This window comes from Sorghum bicolor, chromosome 3, assembly GCF_000003195.3.
Source record: "Sorghum bicolor cultivar BTx623 chromosome 3, Sorghum_bicolor_NCBIv3, whole genome shotgun sequence".
In the NCBI taxonomy this organism is placed as follows: domain Eukaryota; kingdom Viridiplantae; phylum Streptophyta; class Magnoliopsida; order Poales; family Poaceae; genus Sorghum; species Sorghum bicolor.
This window is the reverse complement of record NC_012872.2, coordinates 72,708,971-72,733,835: the sequence shown is the minus strand read 5'-3', so window position 1 is coordinate 72,733,835 and position 24,865 is coordinate 72,708,971. Positions and strand designations below refer to the sequence as shown.

The following is a 24,865-nucleotide window of genomic DNA, read 5'->3' as shown; positions in this document are numbered from 1 at the left end:
TAGCAGAATAGAGAGGATAACTATGGTTTCTCTACTTCAAAGGGGTATGTCTATGTCTGGGACGAACCACGTGATAAGAATACACCACAAAGGATGCTTATCCATAAGCCGATAAACCCTACCCGTCCTGCTAACGAGAGGTGGACTACAGAGAACCAACGTAACTGTCACCTACGCGGCCTACTACACGATCCAGCTAGACAGGGGATATCCACAAGTAATTTAGGTCTAAGCACCACGCTTACACCTATACTACAACTCTAACCTATAGCATCCTATAGATTAGAAGTACTCAAAAGAGTTGTGAACCAGAACATACATAATTAGTAATTGCATAATGAATTAGAAGTAGATTACTAGAGTCATCCCATGAGCAAGCTTGATTAGAGCTTGATCATGACGAAGTACAACCGGAGGAAGAACCGACAGGCCGGCCTCTCCTCTAATCCTCCTTCGCTCTCCATCTTGCTACTATCTAGATCTACTCTAGTTTAGAGAAGAGAGGAGAGCTCTCATCTCTAAACCCTAGCTTTTGCTCTGTCTATGAATAATGAATAATGATCAAGGGATGTCTCCTCCAGGGGTCAGGGGGTCTTGTTATATAGTCTTTTCAGATGAATCTGGGCCGTCGGATCAAACCGACATTGATCGTGTGGTTTTCCTTGAAGTATTAGGTCGGTGGAGCATGATCCGCGAAGTTGAAGCTGATTGGTTACTGTAGCTGGGCGGGCACCCAAGGGACTTGGGCGGGCGCCCTGCCCCCGGGCCCGATCGGCCTCCCGTTCGTTCCCGTGGCTTCTGGAGTCTTCTAGATGGTAGAAAATTGCGCGGCACGTTAATATCTCTATGTAGACCCGACGTGTGGGCCTTTCTTTCATATTTCCTGATAACCCCCTGCAGAAATAGACAAACACCAAAACTCATGGAATTCTGTCAGATAAAACCCTAAGTCTAGATGTTGATTTCATTTGGATCCTTTTCTTTGTTTATTTGATAATTAAATTTGATACTTAAGGACCGTCAACAGTTGCTTCATCAATAAATCTATTTTTGCGGCAAGCATATCCGTCTCCTTCACGGTATGCATGCTTTTTTGTGTTTTGGCAGCTGGTGGTTGAGTCCTGTCCTCCCCCCAGCTCTGGTGTTTCTACCATCTTCTCGATCAGGGCCTTGGCCCGGCGGTGGTAAGTGATAGGAACGCGCCTCCAGCCGCGGCGTCTAGGTGTCCCTTCGACATGGGCGTGAGCCCATTGTAGAAGTTCTGGAGCACCATCCAGTTCTCCATGCCGTGATGGGGGCAGCTTAGGATGTACTCTTGTAGCCGCTCCCATGCTTCAGGGATCGTTTCACTAGCATTTTGTTGAAAACTGGCAATTCTTCCCCTCAAAGCATTGGTTTTGCTTATGGGGAAGAACTTGGCGAGGAATGCCGCGGAGCATTTTGCCCACGTGGTGACAGCTTTCTTATCTTGATAGAGCCACCTCTTCGCCTTCCCCACGAGGGAGAAAGGAAAGAGGCGGAGCCGAATGACATCAGGAGTGATGTCCTTGATGACAATCGTGTCACATAGCTCCAGGAAGTGTTGAAGGTGTGCATTCGCATCCTCGCTTGGCAAGCCACAGAATGGGCTCGCCTGCACCATGGTGATCAGGCCGGTGCGTAGCTCGAAGTTCTTGCCGGCCGTGTCAACAGCGGGGCCAGTGGCCACGTTGGTGACAGCAGGCATGGAGAACTCGCGGAGTGTCTTCTCGGCGGCCATGAGTTCGTTCGGGGTTGGTGCGGTACCGGCTGGTTCACTTGTCGGTGGAGTAGCAGAAGACGAAACGGTTCGAGACCGTCTAGTCCTTAGGAGTGCCTCGGGATCGGAGATGTAGTTTTCCGACAAAGAGAAACCAGGCATACACTATTCCTCCTGTTTCATCCACAACAGGGAGAAAACAGGCAGAGTTAGCCTGCATAACAATTGACTCATTACGCACATCAGATTACTTGATTATATTTATCTAGAATCATTTTCATATTAGCCTTCTCCGGCAACGGCGCCAGAAATGCTTGTTGGCATTTCTTAACGTCATCACTAAGAACAGGGTTTAATCCGTCCTCAGCAACGATGTCAGAAATGTCGTGATAACACTTACTAATGCAATCACCAAGATTAGAGTATAAATCTATCCTAAGCAACGGTGCCAGAAATGCTTGTTAGCGTTTCTTAGCGTCGCTACCTAGAATAGGGTTCTGCTCTACTCATGATAATGACATTGGCAGTGTTATATTGGTAGATCCGTAGCATCACCACCTTGAATAGGAAGCTAGATCTACCTTCCCGATAACGACGCCTTATTACCGTTAGGGTAGGGTTCCAGTTCTTAATCATGGTAGTGGCACTAGGATTGCCATGTTGGTATTCCTTAACAAGTCACTAGCTCGGCGCATGTCTAGCAACAGTGTTAAGTATATACCGGGGTGATAGTTCCTTAGGTTTGGAGTTTAAGTACCGCAAGCGGACGGGAATTATCGTGTAGCATTTCAACCTGGGGATTTACCGAGTGTCGTATTTGTAGGTTCGCTCTAAGGAAGACTTAATATGTTAAGGATTCTAAGATAAGTATAGATCAAAGTAATTATGATAGCAATAATGGAATCAAAAGTCATAGCAGGTGATAAACATTTATATGTAGAATAGTGATCCATCACAATCTAGGCATGGCATATGGGCTAAGGAATAAAAAGAGACTAAAAGAATGAATTGAATCAAAGAATAAACAAACAACCTATTGGAGCAGGTGTGGTCCTAGATACAGATCATGTCATAGAACAAGTTAATCATGTAATTATACTACTTAGATCTAGTCCTTTGTTTAGATGGTTTGGAAGGTTACGCGAGTACTGGTCTGTCAGCAACCTCCGCAACTATTTAGACTCCTACACCCTAGCCGAACGTGGGGGAATGCAAAGGACGGACAGAGCTGTCACCACCTGCCGCCATCCCCTCAATCGTGGACTAGGACAATGCATTTACCCGACCTTTACACCCAAGCACCATGCTTATATGCAAAGAACCTACTCGGACTCCGCCGGGTCCCTGACCCTACGGATCGACAGGTAAGAAGCCCGAGCCTACTCAAAAGAGCATGATAAACCCCCATCTTCACACAAAGCTATTTCTAGGCAATTAATTAACATGAAGCAATTAGACTAAAGTCCTAAGTGAGAATAATACAACATACACTTAGCACTAGTTCATATAATACACTACTAGCCCTAGGGTAGCATTATACTATAAGAACTATATACTAAAATGTATGTCATATCATTTTCACTAGAACTATATTCTAGTTCATATGCTAGCATCATAAAATAGGGCCTATGATCTATGTCATATACCATAGCATAAGAACTATACTCTAGTTCATATGAAGAACTATATCGGACATGATAAGGCATGGACTTGGAGTAAAGATATTCTTTATTCGTACCCAAGTTTCTCTCCAAGGAGCCAAGCCCTCCTTGATAGCTCACCCAACTCTCTCTCTAAAAGCTAAAAGGAAAAACTAAGAAGAGGTAGTGTCCAAGTGCCTTGAAGGTGGAGTGTTGATTGTGAATGTGATGAGATGAATGGAGCCTCCCTCTCCCCCGCCTTAAATAGGTGGGGAAGGTCGGTTCCCCAGGGTGTAAACTGCAATTTGCAGGCGGGGACTGCGGGAGGATAGGCTCCGCACCGCCTCTGCGAAAGGCGGTGCCGAGATGGGTTGGGCCAGGGTCGGCCGACCCTAGGGGGCGGCCGCCCTCTGGTGGGCCCCGCTGGCCCCGGACCGAAGCTCGTTGCCTTCCTCTCGGGCCCCTGAGTCCAGATCCACCTGCAAATTGATGCGCTTCTATATTGGGCTTTTGGGTACTTGTTTATTTACGCATTCTTTGACGTGTCGGATTGCGCCTTTTTATTTGCTTTCCACCTGTATGCTTGTATATGATCTGCAAAACACAACTTGCACTACATGTGGAACTTGGTAAGCATTTAATAAGTATATCTGAGTAAAATACATGCTTTTCTTCCTTTGCATGGACTATGTTGGCGGGGTAAATATGTCATTAAGAACCGCCAACACCCTTATCCCTCCTTACTCCTTAGACCTGTCGCCATTGCCACCACTAGGGCCCCTAAGCTGCCCAACATTCTTTCCCACCACCTGCCCGCCCTGCCTCTCCTTGGGTGGGCCCTTCTATGCTAGCTGGAGTTGGAAAAGATAGGGGAGAGACCGGAGAGAGAGCGAGAGAGAGGGTGCGACGACGATATTATTTTATCTCAAAACCCTAATGTTGACCTCTGACGTTGTCGAGGCGCCCGTCAGAACCCTAGCTGCCAGTGAGGTCGAGCTTGGGCGCGTGAGCAGTGGCGTGTCGGCGGAAGGCGCACAGAGGAAGAAGGAAGAGAGAAAGAGACTGTGGCGCGAGGAGAAAGATGGTTTTCACACACGTCGCTTAAGAAACTTTGCAAGGTTAGATATATTTTATTAAGTTGATTGAATGAAAAGAGTACAAAGGAGCAGGACAGTGTGAAGAGAAGAGACATTAGCAAATGTAAAATTCCACGTATATTTCCCAAACCATTCACACTTGACTCGTCCGGTCGTGTCGTTCCCGTTCTCCTCGCATCCCTCTCGTCCGTACGTCGTTGTCGTCGTCGCCGCCTAGCTCGCACCATCGACTGCGTCTCAGCCCTAGATCGAGCCTCCCCTTCCCAAACTGGGTTCTAGTTGGCTCCTGCCACCGCCGCCGCCCTACACCAGGTGTCGAGGCCACACATGTCCCTCTACTAGATCTGCTCCTACCTGTTGCCCTACACCAAGTGCCGATGCCTTCGCCAATCTCTTCACTGGCGAAGAGCGCCCAACAAGTATTCCCACCCTCTTTCTCTTCCATGTTTGTTGTGTGAAACCGACTTTCCAAACTATGCCTAGTAACTTCTAACTTTATGCGGAAATTATTGGGTGTACATGTGTAAACTCATGTCCCTGTACTAGATCCGCACCTGGGTATGGGGTTACTCCAATGGCGGACATAGTTTTGTAATGTTGGGTGTACATAATTTTTTAACAAATCTTATGACTATGTATAATAAATAAATATTAACAACAATGTATAAGACACTAACAGTTTCTAAATTTTCATCTAATATTTTTAGTGCACTCCAGCTGATCTCCTAAATTCATCCTACTTAATATTGAACTATGTTCAGCTTTACTAAAGAAAGAAAGAAAGAATAAAAAAAAAAATAAAAAGCTCCTACATCTAAGGAGAGAGAAGAGTCCTTCGTCCATCGAGGGCTCAATAGGAGTATGAGAGGGTTTTCATGTGTTTGTTCTCTTAATATGATATGAGACCTTAAGTAGGGGCTTGAATGAATAACTCCATTATTTGTGGTCATTTGTTATGGATGTGAATGAAACACATCAATGAGCACATCTATTTAGGCCAGTCTCAATGCATAGTTTTATGACATAGTTACCAAGACTATAAATTAGGTAACCGAGTCATATGAGTTTCATGAGGATGAAACTCCTCTCTCATCTGATGAAACTCTTTCATTTAATGATCCTTCCAAGTCAACAATTTTGCTTATGTGGCACCCTAGTTAATGTGCATGACACTCTCATGAAACATGCATTGAGACTAGTCTTATACTTGCTCATGGTCACTATGGTATTACAAATATATATTTTTATATATATTCTAATATTTATATATTTTTTTAAATATTTTTATCATACAAGAATATCTAGACCTAAAGTATCCTAGTTTTTGCTACAAAATATGACAAACATGTCTCATGTATACTCGATATTTATCTAGAAAGTTCCACAAATATACATTGATATCTTTTGCACTAGCATTTAATCATTTATGCTTTGCAATCTTGGGCTCCTATATTAGTGAGAAGTTTTGCACTTCCTTCATCTCCTATATTTTTTATATCAACATCACTCCTTTGGATACACATGATGCTTCTAAAATTTATTAACAAAAACATGAGATGACACATTTGACATGTGGATCTATGTCTCGGCCTATAATCTTTCTACTTTCTTTCTCCTCTCTTCTTAATCGATTCTTTCTACTCTCAATCTATCCGCAGAGGGTGGCGGATGCCTCTTCTTCCCTCGCGGCCAAGCTCGCCCTAATGTTTCACAGGGTGCTCGTCTAGGCAGCTTATGTGCTAGTTAGAGGGGCACTATCTTGCCTAAGGGGGTAGATAGAGAACAGGCGGGCTGCCCCAGATCCAAGGCCGTGTTGCTCGAGGAAGGGATGACAGGTAGCAGCAGAGGCGATGAGCGCATCTAGAGGAGGCTAGCGGCAGACTTGGCCGGAAAGAAAACATATTATGGGTGCAACTGGAGTTAGCAGGCGGATTGTGAGAGGAGGACGGGCAGAGACGATAGGCACGAGGTTGCATAGGCGACAATCGTAGCCTATAGAAGATAGAGGCAGCACGAACATGTGAGAGGCATGGACCGAGAGGAGACACTATAGGAGGTGGATAGATAATGTTATATGAAGTGTTGATTTGTGTTTGGAAGGATGAGGTGCAATAAGTAAGGTAGACTAGATCTAACATTTCTATTTTTATATAACTTTAAGTCCATATTTTCTTGTTTTTATTTATTTAATACGTAATAATACATGTTGATGTATAGAACATTGGAGAATGTTTAGGTGAGTCACCTATATCGGCTAGCATTTTTTAGGATTATAATTAGATACATACCATTCAAAATATCACGGTTTAAAAAATATATAATTACTATTCAGAATATTAAAAATATGCTAATATGATTTGATACATCTCTAAAATATACTGCTGCGTTCATCATTTCTAATCTAAATTGTATGTTGTTCCTCTTCTCCCTTTTCTCTGCGACGGTGTGCTGTACCCACACACGTGAAGCTGGCCACAAGAAGCTGAGAGAGAGAGGTAAGCTGGACTAAATTGCCCTTGCTCGCACGCCCCTTGGCCCACCGCCTGGAGTCGTCTCGCCCGCGGCCGATCTCCTGCATCTGCTCGCCGTGCCGCAACCCGGAGGCCGCAGGAGACTGCGCTCAGTCGACCACCACCTGGGGCCTAGCATCCTCGCGACCATCTCCGGCACGACGTCCGCCCTCTGCAGCCCCGGTGTCCCTGCGACCGTCGCTGCTGTCCTACTTCGCTACTGGCCACTTTGCCCGGCGACAAGCACCACCAGAACAATAACGTAATTCACAGGTAAAAAAATCGTATTCCCTCCCCTTGGTCGGTTGGTCTTCCCTTCCTGCTGTGCGAAATCGTGCCCCCAAACCTTAACGTAATTCACAGGTAAAAAAATCGTGCGCCCAAACCCTAACATACTATTTGTAATCCGATCTGAATCTAATTACAGGTGTATATGCGTGTACATGCCTACTAACTTCGATTGCTTTGCAAAAATTATTGGGTGTACATCTGTACACCCATGTCCCTTACTGGGTCCGCCCCTGGGTTGCTCTGAGAAAAATGCTAGCAGTCAGCAAGATGCAACACAAAATTGGTCTCAGGGCTGCATATAACATTAGGAAGCCCTAAATTACGTAATAGTAGAGTGTAGATGCCAATTAGCAGAATGAGTGGAAGACTAGGCACAATTGTAGGCTGGAAATTCTAAGAACCCCTTTTACTAAACTTCATGCTACTAAACAGAAATGGAGCAGTTTGTATCATATTTCTCCTGTAGGATCCCTACCTCTCTTGTATCACTAGGTGTAACTCTGAATACACAATGATCATGTACTATATACTTCTATTGAGCCATTGACTAAATTAGAAATGGTCAGTGTGTTGATCATTTGTCACCTGTGAGTTTGATATCTATCTTTCTATTCCTAATTTCAATTTATGCTTTTACTTGTAAATGATAATAAGTACTTCTTTGGATCATTATTTGTAGTAATAACATGTATCTGTCCATTCCTAATTTCACCATGATTTGTTGATCCACCGTAGGTACCAGATGCTAGCACTAGCAGCATTAATTCTTTAGATTGAGCGCTAGAACAGGGCAGTTGTTAGTAGCATAAAGTTAATTTCTGTATAGCATTATTTGTTTGGTTCTCTCTTAACTAGCAATTACCTGTCAATTTGCAAATCTTCATGGTGGATATGCACAGGGACTTTTGATTTTGTTTATTTAATACATAAAGTAACAGTTTTTATAGCTTTAATTTATTTCCCTTTTTTCTCTAACCTAGCAAAAAAGGATATGTTTTTCCAATACTACCCACCTTCTGACTATGAACTATTTGATAAATGCACACAATCTGCTAAAAAAAAAACCAAAATATGCCACTGCTGCTTTGCTTATATATACATATGTAAAGCAGTTAAGTTGCATAATTCTACCGAGGCTAGTTCCATAAATGCAGCAGTATGGTACTAAATGTATCCATCTATATCTATATTTCATAGCACTACAAATATGACCAGCACTGTATGGAAAACAGCAGGGTTAGGTCGATGCCTCATGGAGCTGCTTTCACAATTTGCATCCTACTTTTTTTCATGCAGTTTAGGTCGAATTTTGATGAATGCATTTAGTACCATAGTGCTGCATTGGCATATTAGAATGCATTCAGTTTATTTTTGTAGATTGCGTGTGTTAATCAAGTAGTTCATAGTTAGAAGATGGCACTATTGGGATTTTTTTGCTAGATTAGTAGACAAAAGATGAATAAAATTAATCTATAACATTTGATACTTTATGTTAAGTGTGAATGCTGGTACAAATTTTATAAAAGACTTCCTTTTGTCTGAAAGCTAGCTTTTACTTCTTACTTTGGACATGCTGTATGCTGTGTAATTGAATAGTTGGAATGGCATAAATAAATCATTTTCAAGTTTGTCTTGACAGGTACAGTGATTTGAGATTCCATACTACCTGTAGCTTCATGGTTCCAAGATCAGCTTCTTTCACCTGAGGTTGTGTTCAAAATGTTAGTGGTATGAAAATTGCCTCAATTGGGGGCAATGGCATCTAGTACAAAATCCGATTTAGTGTCTGGTAGCCCTGATGGGCATGGATACTTCAATGCACAACGTGGGTCCTATGCAGCTGCTTCATTGGAAAGGTCAGGAAGCTTCCGTGAAGGCGGTGATGGCTATGCGATGTTTTCAGCATCAAGCTCATCAAGGTCAGCTGCAGTGGACTCTATCAATCTAGTTCAGTCACTTGCTGTGGACTTGAGACCTGCAACTGTGGATCACAAAACATCTCGGTTAGATCTAAAGAAATCAATAAGTTCCATTTTTGGAACTTCCATAGAAGATTCGACATCAATCCCATCTCTAGGGAGAAATGCACCAAATGCTATTGAAGAGATTAGACGCATGAGGAGTAATCTTAATGACAATTCAAATAAGGCCAGGTATTATTTCATTACTTACTTTGTTGTCTTGCGATGAACTTATCAGATGAAAGGGGGTAATCAATGTAAGACTTTATAATGATGTGTTTTTTACCTTCTGGGGAAGTTGTGTAGGTAAAGTTTTCCAGTACATGGGAATATTTATCTGTGTTATAAATTATGTGCTCCTGTCGAATTGTTCACTGTGGACTACTTTTGCAGGGAAAGATCTAGAGCTTTTGGTGGTGCTATTGCGAAGATTGATAAACTTTATCCCAATATTGTGCGAAAACGTTCTCGAGGAGACAGTTCATCTAATGAACGATCTAGTGTGTTATCATCTGGAGGAGTTACACCTAAAAATGCTCCTCAGAGCCATTTAAATGCAGATGATATGGAACCTGGACTTCAGAGAGAAGAGAGGACAAAGAATGGAGGACAAAATAGGAGAATACGTACATCCATGGTGGAGGTTAGACCTGCTTCCAAATATTCATGTAGTTTAGTTTTTTACTTGTGTCTTACAAAAGAAGGTTTTAGATAGTTAGTGCTGTTTGCGAAATGATACAATTGGGTTTTGCCAGCTTTGAACTCATTGAGATATGTGAAATTCGTTGCATCAACCTAGGCCTTATTTGCAATGTGGCTTAGTTGCTGATTTTTAGCATGGTATTTTTTTTCCTATTGACATTGTTAATTTGCAACTGATGATACTTCATTACTTCATGTACATAGAGGCCATGTCATTTGATGCCTTGTTTAGCCTACCAGGGATTTTTGTACCATTTACCTGATGGGCATCTGATTTGTTAGATGGATGCAAGGACAGCTGGTCCATCACGAGGCCCCGGACCTACTGATAGAATCTCAGATCCTGGCAAAGCCACCAATGGCAGTTCTGCAGTCCCAGAAGAAAAAATCAGAGGTTTGGCAACTACTATTGATGGTTGGGAAAAGCCTAAAATGAAGAAAAAGCGTTCTTCTGCCATTAAGGCAGACATGTCACTGGCTGGTGTTTCGAGGACTGTTGATGTAGACCGAGAGTCAAAACAAGGCATGCAACACAAGTTTAGTAATGATGGTAGGGCAAGACTGACAAGTTCTCCTAGTTTCAGGTTAGAAATTTAACCACCTAGGCTTGAAGTTCATATCTCTAGTTCTATATTGACTTTGAGATTTTATCCCTTTGAACTTCTTTTGAGAGGCAACTTAACTGTTATTGCATGAAGATAGTTGGGAACATTTTAAGAAGTTTATACTTGAAGATTCTGCAGCATGATAAATTAATAAAGTTTTGGGACATGTCCCCTCCTGAGATGATAAGTGTATTTTGATCAGGGAAAGTCACACAGAGTAGCTTTTGGACCCTTAATTTCTCTTACAATATGTTGTCATTTGCTAAAGAATCAATTTCATCTCAGAAGCATTTTGAATACAAATCTATTGGTGCAAGTTTTATATCCTAAACTTGTATATAATCTGACAAATTGTGGGTCAAAGTTTGTAAAGTTTTACTTCTTCCTGTCCAAAATATGCTTATCATTCTGGAACAGAGGGAGTAGTTCCTTGAATCACCAATGAAAAAGTTTGTTATGCATTCCATTTTGCTTTCTGGCCTCTGGGTATCAGATGAAACTGAATGTGCAGGTCTGGAACTGTTGCATCTGGCACAATTAAAGCAGATTTGCTTTCTACACAAAATGGTCTTGTTGTGCGACCCTTAAATAGGAGTGACCAAGACAGTGGTTTCCATCCTATTAACAAAAGGGAACGTCAAGTTGCTTTAGATAAAGAAATGCCCAGTCCAAGAACCATTAACAAGTAAGATGTGCTTCTTTACCTGTTCCGCCCTGTGCTCCTCTACTTTATCATTTACCACAATAAACTAAGAAAATTATCTTCTGCTGCACATTGGGTCCTAATTTTTTCATCATATCTGTGATTAGCATTTCACCGCCAACTCAGCTCACACACCTGAACAAACAAAATCAGGCCTTTGACACATTGATTTTTCAGGCTTAATGAAGACGACAGTGGATGTAATATTGCCTCATTACCGAAGGCGAATGGATCTGCGCGCGGACCCCGATCAAATTCAGGGTCAATATTGAAGTCATCTCCAAACATTCATCGATCACAAGCTAGTTCAGATGATTGGGAACATCCTTCTGGTACAAATAAGTTAATTTCTGCTGGTGGATCTGGCAATCATAAACGTACAAAATCTACGCATTCATTATCTCCTCCAACCCAGTGGGGTGGGCAGAGGCCTCAGAAGATATCCCGTTCAGCAAGGAAGTCAAATTTAGTCCCTATAATCACTACTGATAGTGCACTGGTACCAGGTTCGCTGGACAGTCCTGTCAATGAAGATTGTGCAGGTTTACCAAGGCGTGCATCTGTAAATGGTCTTCAACAAACAAAACGAGATCATGGGCTCTCAACTGGATCGGAAGGCGATGAGCCTGTAGTTGCTGAGAAAAAGCTAAGGGACAAGGGCAAAAGGGCTGGTGAACTGGATGATGGGCATGGCTCTGGTTTTCAGAAGATTGCTATGCTTGGGCATCCTTCCAAAAGGAATAAGTTGTCTGCTGATGAGGATATTGGAGATGCTGCAAGGAGACAAGGAAGAGTTGGTCGGGGTTTTACTCTGACCAGGCCTGGCGCTCCTGTATCCATTGACAAGCTTGAAAATGCTCCAACTACAAAACAAAGAAGTGTGAGGACAGTCTCAGAGAGAACCGAGAGGTGACTTTTTCCATAGCTGAAAAGCAGTTTTATGTGGCTAATCGATACTCTAACTCTGAATTTTCCCTGTAGTAAATCTGGGAGACCACTGATGAAGAAAATATCTGAGCGGAAAGGTAATGCACGGCCTAGGCATACAAGTAGCAGTGTGCAGTCAGACTCTCCTGGTACATGCTCAATAGCTTCTCTTGGTATCAATTAGAGTTCTGTATGCAATTTGAAATAGTTTCTTTTGAACCATACCCTTGAACTTGTGCTGTTCACTTTTCAGTGCAATCTGAAGATGATCATGAGGAACTTCTTGCTTCAGCAAATGCTGCCCTGAGTATTGACATTACCTTCACATTCTGTTTTTTTTATCTTCATTGGAAAAATATTTAATATTGAATGGTATTTTTCTTGTTGCAGGATCTGCTTGTGCAAGCTCATTCTGGAGGCAGGTTGAACCTTTCTTCGCCTTTTTGACTGCAGAAGACATCACATATCTTAGTCAACAGGTAATGTGGGTGATTTTTCTATTGCGCCGAAAGACATATATTTTACTCTTCACTACATTAATTTATTGTTCCTTGGTCCATATTTTGTTGGTAAGATACATTTGCCAGATGATTCCACCTCAAGTAGGTCAATGGAAGGGGATGAATGCCAAAAATATAAGGTACCTTTTCAGAACTCTGTCCTTGCAGTATTACTGTACTAACAAAATTGCCCTTGTGACACTGCATTTCTGGGCAGTTTCTGTTTAGAAGTCGTTTCATAACTGGATTTCAGAAGTCATATGTTTGATATTTTTTTTCCTAATACAGGGTGGTCTTGAATACGTTTCACAGCCCTCGACTCCAGCCGCTAGCAACAAAGATGATCACGCTGCCCTTCCAAATGGTTTTGGCTTGAATCAGTTGGATAATGGCATAGGGGTCGGCTGGGAGGCAAGCTGCATAGAACCTATCCTTGATCAACTTGTCCATGGCATTGGGGTACCAGGATGGTCTTCAGTTGGCCAAAGACTTATTCAAGCATTGATCGATGAAGATAGGATTGATAGTATTACCAACAACACTTATGTAAGCGAGGGATATGCATTTGATACACATGAAATTCATTTTGATGAAGGAGGATGGAAGTCTCACTCAAATAACTATAAGTTAGAACCTTTAATGAATTTTGAAGCTTCAAGGAGGGGCCCAAATGGTCTGATAATGGATTCTGACTGGAAATATAATGATGAAGTGTCACATAAAAGTGGCAATGTCATGGATAAAGCCAAGGTGTGGCCTGAGTTTCAGTACAGTGAGATGTGCTTCAGTGATAGGATTATCATTGAGCTGAGTGAAGTTGGTGTATCTATTGAACCTGTGGTAGGTTGTTTTCTTACTACAACCATAATGTTTCTACTATTGTGTTTTAGTTACAGTGTGTGTGTTATGATTTTTTATGTTACTTCTCAGTTTTATTACTTTATTCACTAATATGCATATTCCATTCCAATGATGGTGTTACTTCCCATCGCCTTACTCTACTGTGCCTTCTCCCACTTGATTCTGCTCCTATCCAGCTCTTATTCCTTTTTCGTTTGTTTTTTCCTATATTCTTCCCCCTTCACGCTGATGTCTTGCATTTCCTTACCTTGGTATGGTGTTGCCTCGCTCACCAAAGCCGTAACACAGTATTGAGTCGCCATGCCTTGCTTTACCGCCTTGATAGCTATGTAAGCAAGTATATCCATATATTTACTTGCATGCTTCTCTGTTCATTTGCTTACTATTTGGATAGGTGTATGCAGGGGTGACACCATGCTTATTCTCTTGTGCCGATGCACCATGGTGAATAATTTTTTTCTACTATTAAATTGAGATTTTGCCACATAATCCTTTTATGTTCTTTGATGTGTCATAGAGCAGTGCACCAGGGTAATATTAGTGCTAAGCTTTGCCCCTGGATGTATGTGTACTCTCAGAGTTCCATTCCATACTATACATACCATCTTAAGATGTGAATAATTTTCTATAGTAGGCTTGTTCATTGTCTGAACCAGACAGGTTTGGATATTGTGATATCTTGTTCTCTCCACGGCCGTCTCTGTGCTGCACTCTCCTTCCCTTAAATTTGGTATTTACCATTTTGTTTGAATTGATTAAAGAACATGAAAAGTGGAATATTGCATGTTAGTTTCCTTTCATTAGATTTGATATTTATCCTTTTGTCTGAATTGATTGAGAACATGTAATGTTGAATATTACATGGTAGTTCTTTATTAGAACACTAGTTTCTTCCTTTTTTTTCTCCAGCACGCAGGAGATCTGCGCATCATTATATTAAGAAGAAAAAAAGGGGGAAGAGCCCTTACAAACACACCCAACCACCCACACTAGGTCCTTCAAAACCAACACATGCATATTACAAACGAGCCCGACCACAACCTAAGCCCACAAACTTAGTTTGGCACCAATACAAAAAGGTACGAAACACCTTAGCCCCGGCCATACCCCAAAAATGTAGTTCCATACCAGCGAGCTGTAAAGCTCTAATCAGGTTTGGAGGTGTTAGAGTAAATAGGAATAGTACCACATTGTGTATCCACATAAGGTGTTAGTCCTATGTACCCTATATAATCAGCCCATGAGGCCCAATGCAATATATCAAATATTCCACCAATTATATTCTCCTTCATGGTATCATTCGCCTAGGTTTAGATTCTAACCCTAGCTGCCGCCGCTTCCGCACTGCGCGCCTCCGGGGAGAGGTCGATCTCCGCCGGGGGCAGCGCCCCTCTTTAGGCGCCCAATCCTATTGATCCGGCTGCCATCGTCGTCGTCGCACAGCAGATTGGGATCTCCCCTACGCCATCGCCAAGTTGCCGCCGCTGCCTCGTCCCTGGGCTCACCGCCAGCTGTCGCCATCAACACCTAATCTTCATCGCATGGAGGCAAATGGGTCTCGCCTTGTCCCGTGCCACCGTGGTGGCGGCCAGGGCCAGCCACACACCTCGACCCTGCGCTGTCATGGAGGCAGCCAGATCTGGCGTGTCGCTGTTGTCAGAGTAAATAGGAATAGTACCACATTGTGTATCGGTGTTAGTCCTATGTACCCTATATAATCAGCCCATGAGGCCCAATGCAATATATCAAATATTCCACCAAGCGCCAAGGATGACAACAGAGTTGAGGCCCTGCTTAGTCTGCTCCCCGGTCTCTCCTAGAATCTTCTCCCACCAGTCATCAAAAGATGTTTCTGCTAGCTGCGGAGCAAGGGACTGCATACCAATTTTTTTCAGCTGTCTAAACCTAAACTCTGTCCAGCATCTATCATGTGCTACCAGCCACATGAAAAACTTGCATTTACCTGGAGCCCAAGATTTCCATATTCTTTTCCAAGTTTCTTCCTGGTCTGATCTCCAAATGTTTCAGGACAATGTAGCTTCTTAGTTAAAGCATTTTATTCTTAGTAATATTGTTAATTTGGTCCAGTTTGTAAGTTCCCTTTGCTCGATGAATTCCCAATTTTGAACATATACTGATTTACTCAAATAATGTAGAAATTAGCTAATGTTTCCAGTGTTTTGACTTCTTGTTTCCATTTCAGCCTGATCTTGCACAGAGCGAGGACGAGGATATTAATGCTGAAATCTGTAAATTAGAAGGCCAACTTCATAAAGAGGTATTCATAACTTACTAAGTGCATGGACGTGTGTCTTATTTCTTGATGAACATATTTTGTTATTCTTAATTTCTTCAACCCATCTCTACAATATAGCATACCACTTTAATTGCTTTACGTCTACTGATGCGTCACATTCCATCTATTGATTGAGTTGTTTTACTATCTTTGTTGTATTTTACCCATGTATACAATATAACACTCACATAATTAATTGTAATACTTCTGCTGATATCATAGGTTGTGGAGAAGAAAAACTTGCTATTGAAACTGGATGGCATTGTTACAACTGCAAAAGAGTCTCAGCAGAGGTATTTTCAGGCCATTTGCACCTATTATGGAAACCGATTCTCATGTTGCAGACTCTTATGTAAACTTGGTGCACTTTATAATAGGGAATTCTCACGGCTTGCCATGGATAGACTTCTCCTGAGAGCATATGAGAAATATATGGTAACTCCGTCAAATCCAATATGTAGCTATTTGTCATTTTATTGGTCATGCTACTGATTAATACACACTACTACTCATTTTCCTAATTTCCATTTTAGTTTAGTTATCAACCTAATTTTGTTTCTTATTAGCTTTCCTGAAACTCTTTGCTTGCCTTTATCATCCTTTTTTTCCCAAAATAATATTAGTTCATTATTTGTTCATACTCTGTTCACCTGTTGAGCATATAAAATTTTTGAATGATGTATTGAAAAACCCTGTGTGTATCATGCATTTCTTTTGATACAATGAGAACCCAGTCAACTATTTTTTTAACGTCAAAAAAAGTGTGTTATTACTAACAGTTGAACATTGTATCTAAAAGGTGACCTTAAGTTAATGACTGCATTCTTAAAATGAACCACAAACATTGTGGGAAGTCACCTTAAAGAAAAGTTTCCTCAGTCGATCTCAAGCTTAGAGTGCACCTAAGAAGTTTTTTTTGGTCTCTGTCCTCCCCTTTCTCCCCCCCAACATGGCGCACATGACTGTTGGTTGGCCACCTCCAGAATGGTTGCCAGGGCCAGGTGAACTCGTGTACAGGAAGGATGCAGCATTAGCCATTAGCATGTGGTCCAGGGCAGTCGGCGATAGGACCTCAAACTGCGTGGTGATCGTCTCCTCTAGATCCTGCAAAATGGAGGGAGTAGCCTCATCAGATCCATCCACCGGCGGAAGTCTGTGGATGGGATGTGCTCAGGGATGAGGACAATATAGCCGCAGGTATCCACGGACAAATCATCAAATTAATCCCTCAACCATGGGAAGGAGGAAAGAGCAGAGATACAATACTCCGTGATACCTTGTGATCCACGGCCAGCAGCAAGCTAATCCGCCACGTAACGCCTGCGCCTGAGCGTTGAGCTGCTGCTGCTGCTTGTCCAGCGGCACTGGGGCGTGGATCAGGGAGGTGCTTGACCTCGCGCAGAGCAGCTAGCGTGCTGGATGGAGGCCCTGGGTGCTGACTGCAGGATCGCAAGGTGGCCGATATGCGACCCTGCCGTGTCGCTGCAGCCTGCTGCCCTGCTTGTTGCCGAATAGTCTGGATTGGAGCCTGTCAGGCAAGGACACGCCCCGTGCATGAGGGGTGAAGGTGAAGAGAATTGCTGGGTCGAATGAGCGTTCACGGCATGGGAAGTTGGGGATGGAGCGAGCATTCTGCGTGGGAGGGGAGGTTGGGGATGGCGAGTGTTTTTTGGGCCCCACCTAATGTCCTACTAGGAGCAGCATGGCTGTGGCTTGTGACTTAGCTAATGCCATCTGCTATGGGTCCCACATTTAAGTGGTTGTTTCACTTTGCGCATGCCCTAATATGATTCTAGTTCATGTCTATTAACTTTCTCCTGATGTTATTTTGAAAAGTATTTAGCCTGGCCTACACAGTTACTTGGATGGTTTGCTTGAGATCCAAAAATGACAACTATTGTGTTGTGAGCATAACCCTGGCCAGTTTCTGCAATGCACCTGAGTACCGGTTCTTGCCATGCTCATCTAGGTCCATAACTTTGATTTGCTTGGCGGATGCTGTTCCCAAACCACTGGAAGTGGGACAGCTTCGTTGGTGTGCCACATTTGTAGTTGTTTTAGTTATTTTTAGGTGGTACATTCTCCATAAATTTGAGCTTGAGTAATGTGTCATTATTTGGAACTTGCATTCAAGTTTTACTGTTGATGTTCAAGTGGTAATGAACTTACTAGGAAGTGGAATATGTCTGCGCTGGATTCTCAAGTTTAATATGTTTTCACATACTTAGTTAAGTTATTGACCGTTTTGTGCTAATCTCCAGGCCTTCTATGGTCCAAATGTTTCAAGCAGCAAAAATGTTAGTAGAGCTGGCAGACATGCTGCTCTAAGTTTTGTCAAACGAGTACTAGTGCGATGCCAAAACTATGAGGAGGCAGGGACAAGTTGCTTTGATGAGCCTACTTTCAAGGATATGTTTTTGTCAGCGACGTCTCACAGAAGCAGTCCAGATGCTGCGTCACAAGGTATTGCATCACCATAATAATTATAGGCATTGTCTGTAGCAACTTTGTTTATACAACCTCCGTGCCAGAAAGGGTTAAACTTAATTCTGACCAAGTTTATAGAAATTATTTTTATGATTTATGACTCTAAATAAGTATACTATGAAAATATATAATGTTACCATTCTAATGGTACTTATTCGGTATGATAAACTTTAGTACTTTTTTTTATATAGTTTTGGTCAAACTTAAAAATATTTGTCTTCTCAAAAGGCTAGAGTTGCATCCTTTTTGGGACTGAGGAAGTACTAGTTTTATGTATTGCGTTGCCAGCCATCAAGGATCTGATTTATTTTCTTACTTGCAGATAATAATACAGCAGTGAAACCAGTCCACAGGGCCAGTGCATCAGATGCTTCGCGAGGAAGCAGTCACCTGACGGACCTGTCATTTGCTAAGGAGGATCCCTGGACAAACAATGTAAAACAAAGGGAATTGTTGCTCGATGAGGTTGTAGGTAGCATAACAGGAGGAACTTTGAAAACCTCAGGCCTTGGTACTTCCCTAGTCAGCAATACGAAAGGAAAGAGAAGCGAGAGGGACAGGGAAGGGAAGGGGCACAACAGAGACAGTCTTAGGTCTGGCCGTCCATCGTCATCCAATGCAAAAGGTGAAAGGAAGAATAAAACAAAGCCCAAACAGAAGACGGCCAACATATCTGCTCCTTCAAGCAGTAACCCTAGGGATCTACAGCTTCCTGCCAAAATAACACCTCCCAGCAGCGGCAAGGACAACACAACAGCTTCAGCTGCTGCTAGACATGATGATCCGGCAAATGCTTCAAATGACGCTGAAATGCCAGACTTATCTAACCTCGAGCTGCCAGGAATGGACGTTGACTTTGGCGGCTGGTTAAATCTGGACGACGACGATGGACTCCAGGATCTCGACTTGATGGGCCTCGAGATCCCCATGGATGACATCAACGAAATAAACCTCATGATATAGCTGTACATTTTCTTTCATCTCAGCGGGCCCCCATAGAAAAGCTCATGATATAGTGCACAGGTAACATGTGATTTTCTCACAGTAACCACCAAACCAGCAGTTTTAACACCAGGCCTGTTAGGCTTCACTTAGTTTTGATAAAGAAAAAGTTTATAGAGACCTCTTGACAATCCCAACAACCGCATGTTGTCCCTTTTTGTACCAGCGTGTAATTTGCCTCCCTACCTTGTACCCTATGGTCTTCTGTCTGTGTAGACGTCGGTGTACATATCTATTTTGGTGCGGTACAAGGTAGGGAGGCTAGTTACTCCATTTATCGAGGTGTACTCCAAAGGTTGTATATATCAGTAATTCAGTGTCACCATCATCATTGTCTTACCTGACGTATTTTTTCTGCTAGCTAGCAGTATTTTTTTTATAATAAATCAGCCAACGGTAATTTCAGCTATGATTTTTCAGACCAGCGAACAGACATGCTGAAATAAAGCGCGTCAGTGTCACATCTTCTCTCTGGCCTTGTTCAATTCACCCAAAAACTCAAAATTTTTAAGATTTCTCATCACATCGAATCTTGCGGCACATGCATGGAGCATTAAATATAGATAAAAAATAAAAACTAATTACATAGTTTGCCTGTAAACCGCGAGATGAATCTTTTGAGTCTAGTTACTTCATGATTGGACAATATTTGCCAAATAAAAACGAAAGTGCTAGCACGCCTTCTTTGCATTTTTCCAATGGATTCATTGTTAGCTATGCCTTGTTTACTTCCAAAAAATTTTGCAAAATAGAAATAGTAGCACTTTCGTTTGTATTTGACAAATACGGAGTATTATCCAATTATGGACTCTAGACTCAAGATTTGTCTCGTCAATTTTGACCAAACTGTGTAATTAGTTTTTATTTATATTTATATTTAATACTCTATGCATACGTCTAAAGATTTGATGTGACGGGGAATTAAAAAATTTTACAAAATTTTTGGGAACTAAACAAGGCCCTAGTCCCGCTAGTGGAAACCTATTAACATGGCTTCCTCTAGCTAGAGGCGAAGTAATTACCAAACAATTGCTTAGTCGTCCTAAGCATCAACACCAACGTCCCCCTTGATTCAGTCAAAGTAATCTCCAATCCAATGACATATACTTATCCCATAACGGGGCAACCAACCCTGCTGCCAAATTTCCAGTCCTCGTGTTGACTCTTTGTGCCAAATTTATCGATGTGTACTCCACTCTACTAGTAGCAGTATGTATACATAGTACAGTATTAAGGAGCTAGCTAGGCGCCTAGGCCACGGATCTGTCCTGCAAAGCAACCTGCGGTGCCTTCAGGCCACCACCGGCACCGGCAGAGGAACTGAGCAACACAGATCGAGCTCGGATAACTCATCAGCCATGGCCGCCTCTCGCCGCTCCTCGGTTGAGCTGCCCGTCGCCGACCCGGCGGCGGATCGAGACCAAGTCCGGCTGCGCCAGCTGGGCTACAAGCAGGAGCTCAAGCGAGGCCTCTCGTAAGCTATAGCTAGCTAACTGCACGCCTTCGATTCTTTCGTTGCTGAATTCATGAATTGAAGTTCTGAGCTCTGTTTGCTTCTGCTACATGCTGCTGATGCATATGCAAGCGTTCTTTCCAACTTCGCCTTGTCTTTCTCCATCATCTCCGTGCTCATGGGCGTGACCATCACCTACAACACCGGCCTGCGCTACGGCGGCCCGGTGTCCATGACGCTGGGGTGGTTCCTCGTCTCCGCGCTCAATGGCTGCGTGGCGCTGTCCATGGCGGAGATCTGCTCGGCGTACCCAACCTCCGGCGGCCTCTACTACTGGAGCGCCAAGCTCGCCGGCAAGGACTGGGCTCCCTTTGCATCCTGGCTCACTGGATGGTACGTTAGTTTTAGTTTCTATCCTCTTCACAATATTCTGCTGTGCCTGTGGCAAAGCTATGTTTTGGACTTTGGTTGGTTTCACAAATCTGCAATGCGCCGATTACAATTTATTATTTCTGTTAATATGACTTTTGTGATATAATAATGTCGACATTGGAGACTTTTCCATTCATTTTGCCTGATCAAGTTTCATCTTTTATTGTGTCTTGTCGTGTCGATCGTGTGCAGGTTCAACATCGTGGGACAGGTACGCCGCCCCGATCATTCTTCCTTCACACGTTCATGCATATTACTGCATACATGACTGGCTGCAGCATATATATATATAAAGTATATGTATATTTTCGAATTTTAATTGGTGCGGAAATTATTCTTGATGATGTCGTAGTGTACTCCTAGCTAGCTAGAAGGAGTACATTACAATACTTAGTTTTGCGTGCTTTGGATAGTCAGCTGGCTGCTAACAGCATCCTGGCATGTGGGATCGTTTCCATATGAAGGCCGGCTGGCCGGCCGGCACACTCGAAGGCATCATTACTATTAGTAGTCAGCTTTACTAGTACGTGATTTCTAATCATTTGAAAACTACTCGGTCTCCATGCATGTCTCGGTCACAAAGGGACGGAGTCCGTTGATATTAATTCATCTAATGCTACGTACGTTGAAGATATGACTGACAGAACGTGCATCAACGATTTCATTAGTAGAAGATAGTCATCAATTGTTGAAAACATATGCATGACTGACAAAGTAATTCGCAAAATTATCTTTTATATCGCAAAAAATTTATTAAGAATTATATATACATTTTATTTATATATATACTGGCCCGAGCGTCAAAAGTTTGACTAGAATCGATCTCGAATGTCCATTTTGATGACCAGCATCAGCACTTGACGTTCTTGATTAAACTATGTCACACACACAGTGGGCGGGTACCACGAGCGTGGACTTCTCGTTGGCGCAGCTTGTGCAGGTGATCGTGCTGCTTGCCACCGGAGGGCTCAACGGCGGCGGCTACATGGCATCCAAGTACGTTGTGCTGGCCATCTACGGTGCCATCCTGGTCATACACGGGTTAATGAACAGCCTCCCTATTCAGTACCTCGCATGGTTCGGCCATCTCGGAGCATTCTGGAATACCGCAGGTATAAATATATACCACACTTCTTCTTAACGAATATACACATGACTCGATCTGGTGTGTTCACTACTTAAAAATAGTCCTTTTATTTACGAGGCAGGTTAAAAGTGTGTGTGTGTGTCACCAAAGTGACTTTCTGAGGTGGTTGGACCATATTTACAGGGATATATTAAAAATCTATTATATGTAGGTACATTTGCTCTGGTGATCATCATTCCAGCTGTTGCGACGGAGAGGGCAAGCCCGGAGTTTATCTTCACACATTTGAACACAGACAATGGCATGGGGATCCACAGCAAGGCTTACATTCTTGCCTTGGGGCTGCTGATGAGCCAGTACTCGCTCATCGGCTATGACGCATCAGCACACATGGTATGGTAATGGTAGTAACAATACTGTACAGCTTACATACTCCCTCCATCCCAAATTGTAAGTCATTCCAAAATCAATCTTGGAGAGTCAAAATATTTTAAGTTTGACCAAATTTATATGATAAGATAATAATATTTATGATATTAACTAAGTATCATTAGATTCTTTGTTAGTTATATCTTCATAGTGATCTATTTGATGTCACAAATCTTTATACTTTTTTTTTATAATTTTGGTCAAATTTAAAATGTTTTAACTCTCCAAGATTCTTAAAAGGCCTTATAATTTGGGATTGAGGGATTACTACATATATACTCGTGGTCTAATTTGACAAAACATGCATGTACTCTGACGCTACGTTAATTGTCATGCATATGCATGGTTACAATGATGTATAATGTCTGCTCTGTGTGCGTGTAGACGGAGGAGACAAAGAACGCGGACTGGAGTGGGCCAATGGGGATCGTCACCTCCGTTGCTCTTTCCAGCGTCTTGGGATGGATTTACCTGGTGGCCTTGGCGTCGCTGATGACGGACATCCCCTACCTCCTGGACCCCGGCAACGACGCCGGCGGGTACGCCGTCGCGCAGGCTCTGTACGACGCTTTCCACCGGAGGTTCGGCAGCGGCGTCGGAGGCATCGTTTGCCTGGGGATCGTCGCCGTCACCACCTTCCTCTGCGGCTCCGCGTGCGTCACCAGCAACTCAAGGATGGGGTACGCCTTCTCCAGGGACGGAGCGGTGCCATTCTCGCACGTTTGGTACAAGGTGAACAAGCAGGAGGTGCCCTTGAACGTCGTCTGGCTCTCAGTGTCCGTGGCATTCGCCATGGCTCTCACGGTCTGTTCTTCCTGCTGTCGCCGCCTCACCATCTCTCAGCTAGCTAGCTGCTTCAATCCAAGCAGAGCCTTAACGTGATGTCCATCTATCGATCTACCACCATGCAGTCGCTGGGGAGCCAGGTGGCATTCCAGGCGATGCTGTCGGTGGCGACGGTGGGGCCGTACATCGCCTACGGGCTACCCATCGTGTTCCGCGTGACCACGGCGCGGAGATCCTTCGTCCCGGGGCCGTTCCACCTCGGGAGGTACGGGCTCGCCGTCGGCTGGGTCGCCGTCGCCTGGGTGGCCACCGTCACCGTGCTCTTCTCCCTGCCCGTGGCGTACCCCGTCGCCGAGGACACCTTCAACTACGCGCCGGTCGTCGTCGGTGGTGTGCTGCTGCTTAGTGTCGGCTCGTGGGTGCTCCATGCTCGGTTCTGGTTTCGAGGGCCCCTCACAAATGTTGACGCCTAGAGTTTTCGACGGACGTGTGTGGTGATATGTATGTAATTAATGTCACAGAAGTGCAAAGGATCTAGGCCAGATTTTTATGGAGAGAGTTTTCTTCTTCATGAAGTCGAGTGGCTGCCTGACGAGCACAAGACGTAAGGGCTTGTTTGGCACAGCTCAACTTCACTTGTTTGGCACAGCTCAACTTCACTAGTAAAGCTGTTTTTTAAAAAAATAGCTTCATGAGTGACTTTCTAGATGAAGCTAAGCTGTTTTGGAAAAAGTGTTTGGCAAAATAGCTTCACCAACTACTTCATGCATAGTTGAGAGAGAGAAATGAGGGAGAAGCTACAATAAGCTACTTTTTTTCAGCTTCATCCAACTTACGTTTTTGTGAGAGGAGGGGAAAAACAGCTTCACCCATGAAGCTGTTTTGGAAATAAGCGTTTGGCATAAAAAACAGCTCACAACAAAACTGTTGTGAGCTGTACCAAACAGAGCCGTAATCGTCGCGCGATACTCTCTGTCTGTCGGGAATGCTTACGATGGATCGAGCAGCACAAGTAGAAAATGTCAAATTGCTGCAAGACAATAAGCAGTGGCCAGTTTTCCCAAAAGAAAACAAATCATGCTTGGATCAAGGCCGCAGACTATCGAAACCATACAACATATTCGCTTTCAGTCGTCATAAGAGGGTGCGGAATTTCTACTATTTTTCTGTTTTACAGTGTTGACCTGCAGCCCCCCGGCAGCGGCAAAAGTGCACGCCCGGTTCTGGTTCCATGGGCCCGTCACGAGAACATTGCCGCCGGCTGAAGTGGCCTCCATCGTTTGGGCATAAGCAGTATAGTACAGTACTATCTCAGATTAATTATTTGCAATTGTAGTTTGACCCGTATGAACATCTCT

General features: G+C 43.3%; 2 protein-coding genes across 3 annotated transcripts; both read left to right on the top strand.

Moving 5' to 3' along the window:
* Positions 6,950 to 19,725, top strand: LOC8062306. Of its 2 annotated transcripts, none has more exons than XM_021455923.1 (16): positions 6,950 to 7,258; positions 8,916 to 9,429; positions 9,631 to 9,880; positions 10,222 to 10,523; positions 11,056 to 11,229; positions 11,425 to 12,156; positions 12,229 to 12,323; positions 12,428 to 12,481; positions 12,565 to 12,653; positions 12,749 to 12,814; positions 12,963 to 13,514; positions 15,739 to 15,813; positions 16,054 to 16,124; positions 16,209 to 16,266; positions 18,093 to 18,294; positions 18,641 to 19,725. In XM_021455923.1, exons 2-16 carry the CDS (start codon positions 9,032 to 9,034, stop codon positions 19,279 to 19,281), a joined length of 3,759 nt encoding a protein of 1,252 aa, XP_021311598.1. In that variant the 5' UTR covers positions 6,950 to 7,258; positions 8,916 to 9,031; the 3' UTR covers positions 19,282 to 19,725. The 2 variants fall into 2 exon arrangements, with proteins under 2 accessions (XP_021311598.1, XP_021311599.1); XM_021455924.1 differs by having other exon boundaries at positions 8,903 to 9,429; positions 18,641 to 19,632.
* Positions 20,493 to 24,148, top strand: LOC8062305 (amino-acid permease BAT1 homolog). The gene is made up of 7 exons (XM_002459037.2): positions 20,493 to 20,794; positions 20,906 to 21,166; positions 21,398 to 21,416; positions 22,098 to 22,317; positions 22,504 to 22,685; positions 23,106 to 23,525; positions 23,633 to 24,148. The coding sequence occupies exons 1-7, from the start codon at positions 20,679 to 20,681 to the stop codon at positions 23,978 to 23,980; spliced, it is 1,566 nt and encodes a 521-aa protein (XP_002459082.1). The 5' UTR covers positions 20,493 to 20,678; the 3' UTR covers positions 23,981 to 24,148.

What these genes read in the sequence shown, in the direction of transcription:
- LOC8062305 (XM_002459037.2), top strand. Translation starts at nt 20,679, where the DNA reads ATGGCCGCCTCTCGCCGCTCCTCGGTTGAGCTGCCCGTCGCCGACCCG. An exon ending in GAGCTCAAGCGAGGCCTCTC is followed by an intron (nt 20,795 to 20,905) that starts GTAAGCTATAGC and finishes TGCATATGCAAG; the next exon opens with CGTTCTTTCCAACTTCGCCT. An exon ending in ATGACGCATCAGCACACATG is followed by an intron (nt 22,686 to 23,105) that starts GTATGGTAATGG and finishes GTGTGCGTGTAG; the next exon opens with ACGGAGGAGACAAAGAACGC.
- LOC8062306 (XM_021455923.1), top strand. Translation starts at nt 9,032, where the DNA reads ATGGCATCTAGTACAAAATCCGATTTAGTGTCTGGTAGCCCTGATGGG. An exon ending in TACGTACATCCATGGTGGAG is followed by an intron (nt 9,881 to 10,221) that starts GTTAGACCTGCT and finishes CTGATTTGTTAG; the next exon opens with ATGGATGCAAGGACAGCTGG. An exon ending in AAGGCCAACTTCATAAAGAG is followed by an intron (nt 15,814 to 16,053) that starts GTATTCATAACT and finishes CTGATATCATAG; the next exon opens with GTTGTGGAGAAGAAAAACTT.